This window comes from Chrysochloris asiatica, unplaced genomic scaffold, assembly GCF_000296735.1.
Source record: "Chrysochloris asiatica unplaced genomic scaffold, ChrAsi1.0 scaffold00046, whole genome shotgun sequence".
Taxonomy (NCBI): Eukaryota; Metazoa; Chordata; class Mammalia; order Afrosoricida; family Chrysochloridae; genus Chrysochloris; species Chrysochloris asiatica.
The window spans coordinates 6,769,958-6,772,493 of record NW_006408564.1 but is presented as its reverse complement, the minus strand read 5'-3'; the positions used below and the strand labels follow the sequence as shown (position 1 = coordinate 6,772,493).

The 2,536-nt window shown below is 34.5% G+C and overlaps 1 protein-coding gene across 1 annotated transcript in view; it reads left to right on the top strand.

Moving 5' to 3' along the window:
* DNAH12 (dynein, axonemal, heavy chain 12) overlaps window positions 1–2,536 on the top strand; it is a 397,890-nt gene that overhangs the window by 332,443 nt on the left and 62,911 nt on the right. The window contains exons 45-47 of the mRNA XM_006862120.1: window positions 1,368–1,518; window positions 1,738–1,991; window positions 2,196–2,336. Coding sequence (XP_006862182.1) covers window positions 1,368–1,518; window positions 1,738–1,991; window positions 2,196–2,336 — 546 coding nt within the window. The remainder of the gene's footprint in view (window positions 1–1,367; window positions 1,519–1,737; window positions 1,992–2,195; window positions 2,337–2,536) is intronic.

Below are 2,536 nucleotides of genomic sequence, written 5' to 3'. Positions count from 1 at the left end.
ATGCTTTTGAGTTATGGTGTTGGAGGAGAATATTGAAAGTGCCATGGGCTACCAAAAGAACCAGTAGATCTGTTTTGGAAGAAGTGCAGCCAGAGTGCTCCTTGGAGGCCAAGATGGCAAAACTTTGTCTCTTATACTTTGGACATATTATTGTCAGGAGGGACCAGTTGCTGGAGAAGGAAATCATGTTTGGGAAGGTGGAGGGTCAGAGAAAACGAGGAAGACCCCCAACAAGCTGGCCAAGTGGCAGCATATATGGACTCAAGCATGGCAACAGTAGTGAGGTTGGCCCAGGATCGGGCAGTGTTTTGTTCTGCTGTGCATAGGATCACTATGAGTTGGTATTGATTCGGTGGCACCTAACAACAACAACAATGTATACATCTATATCTATATCTATTTAGATAGATAGATAGATAGATAGATATACACACACAGACACACACATGAATTCTTTTTCTACTTACTTATAACTGAAATTGTAGCATATACTATTTTGTACTTTTTCCCTAAACAGTTCATACATAAAAAATGTACATTCTTTTTTATATTTGCATGGTATTATCTTTTATAAATATATCATAATGTCTTTTTCAGTTCCTATTTATAGACTTTTACAAGGGCGTTTCAAAAAGTTTGTGGAAAAATAGGTTGGGAAATGTTTGGATGTATATTCTTTTTCTAATTATTAAAGTATGGACTAAACTGCTATAACAGGGAGACCTAAAATACTGTGGCTCTTAATTGTTTTGTCTCTAATAGCCCTTAGGAAAATGATTGAGGGCTGGCAGAGCATCTCAGATCTTGAGATCTTGCACAGATTATAGTTTCCTTCTCTCATGCTAGAGGAGTCCCTTAGAGTGTGGCCTCACCAGCAATGCTGAAGCTGCTTCATGAGCACATCTATTGAAGAAGGAAAGAATGCTAAAGGGAAACAGCATCCTTATATAAACTGGAAGTTCCATATACTCATATGCATACTTGTATCCCTCTGGTCAAAACATAGTACCATAGCCACATCTAGCTGTGAAAAAGGCTAGGAAATTTGGGGGTTCTATTAGCAAAACTAGGCAAAGAAAGGGGACAGATTACACTCTCTGTTATACTGAACTAGATTGAGCATCTTTTCACATGTTTAAGATCCATTTGTATTTCATTTTCTGTAACTTGTTCATCTCCTTTATCAATTTTTCTTTTTGATTATTGGATTTATCATATTAATTTATACAAACTTTTCATGTTGCTTGTTTTTCTTGGCTATTAAACTCAGTTTACTCTTTGTTGGTTTTCGATAACAATGAAAGGTTTTTGTTTTTTTTACATGATGTAAAAATTATTCTAAAGGTCATATTTTATGTCTTCAACAGATTACCCCAGCTATAACAAATTATGTAACTGACAAACTAGGGAAAAAGTTTGTAGAGCCTCCACCATTTGATTTGGCAAAGAGTTACTTGGATTCAAATTGCACTATTCCCTTAGTCTTTGTGCTATCCCCAGGAGCCGATCCCATGGCTAGTAAGTGAATATTTACTGTAAAAATTTAAAGAATTTTAGATAAGACATCTTGCTCAATATACATAACTTATATAGTTCTAAATCAATTTAAAAATCCAGTTTCTACAGAGAAAAGTAACTAGAATTTTTCTCAATGAAATACCTAGACACTGAAATCATGAAACATATATGTTAATTATAGAATTATTTGTGAAATGTTTGTGTGTGTGCCCATTCTAGGCCTGCTGAAATTTGCAAATGACAAAGCTATGTCTGGAAATAAGTTTCAAGCTATTTCATTGGGACAGGGACAAGGACCAATTGCTACAAAAATGATTAAAGCAGCTTTAGAAGATGGAACTTGGGTTTGCCTGCAGAATTGTCACCTTGCTGTCTCTTGGATGCCCATGTTGGAAAAAATATGTGAAGATTTTGCTTCTGAAACCTGTAACTCTTCCTTTAGACTTTGGCTCACAAGTTATCCTTCTCCTAAAGTATGTTAATTTCCCACGGAGTTCAGTACATTTATTTATCTGTTAGACTATGTATCTTAAGTTTTAAATACTTAAATTTATTACTTTTCTTGGTATATTTTTGGAGTCTTCCTTTATATGCATGTTTTGTAGTCTATCAGTATATGTATTATTAGGGCCTAAGCTTTCTACCTTGTGTAATATTCTCAATTTATTTTGTCTTAGTTTCCAGTAACAATTCTGCAGAATGGCGTAAAAATGACAAATGAACCTCCCACAGGTCTTCGACTGAATCTCCTTCAATCATATCTCACGGATCCAATTTCTGATGAAGAGTTTTACAAAGGATGCCCTGGAAAGGAATTGGTAATTAAGAACTTTAAAAATGTGTTTCTAAGAAAATATGAAAAATAAATTTTTTTAAATAGTAATATTTTAAACTTTGGCATTTTCTAACAAGAAAGAAATTGTAACTATTTTGTTTATCATTTTATTCTCAATATTTTATGTTCTACTTCCCATATAGGAGCTCTGGTAGCGTAGTGGTTACGAATCGGGCTGCGAAC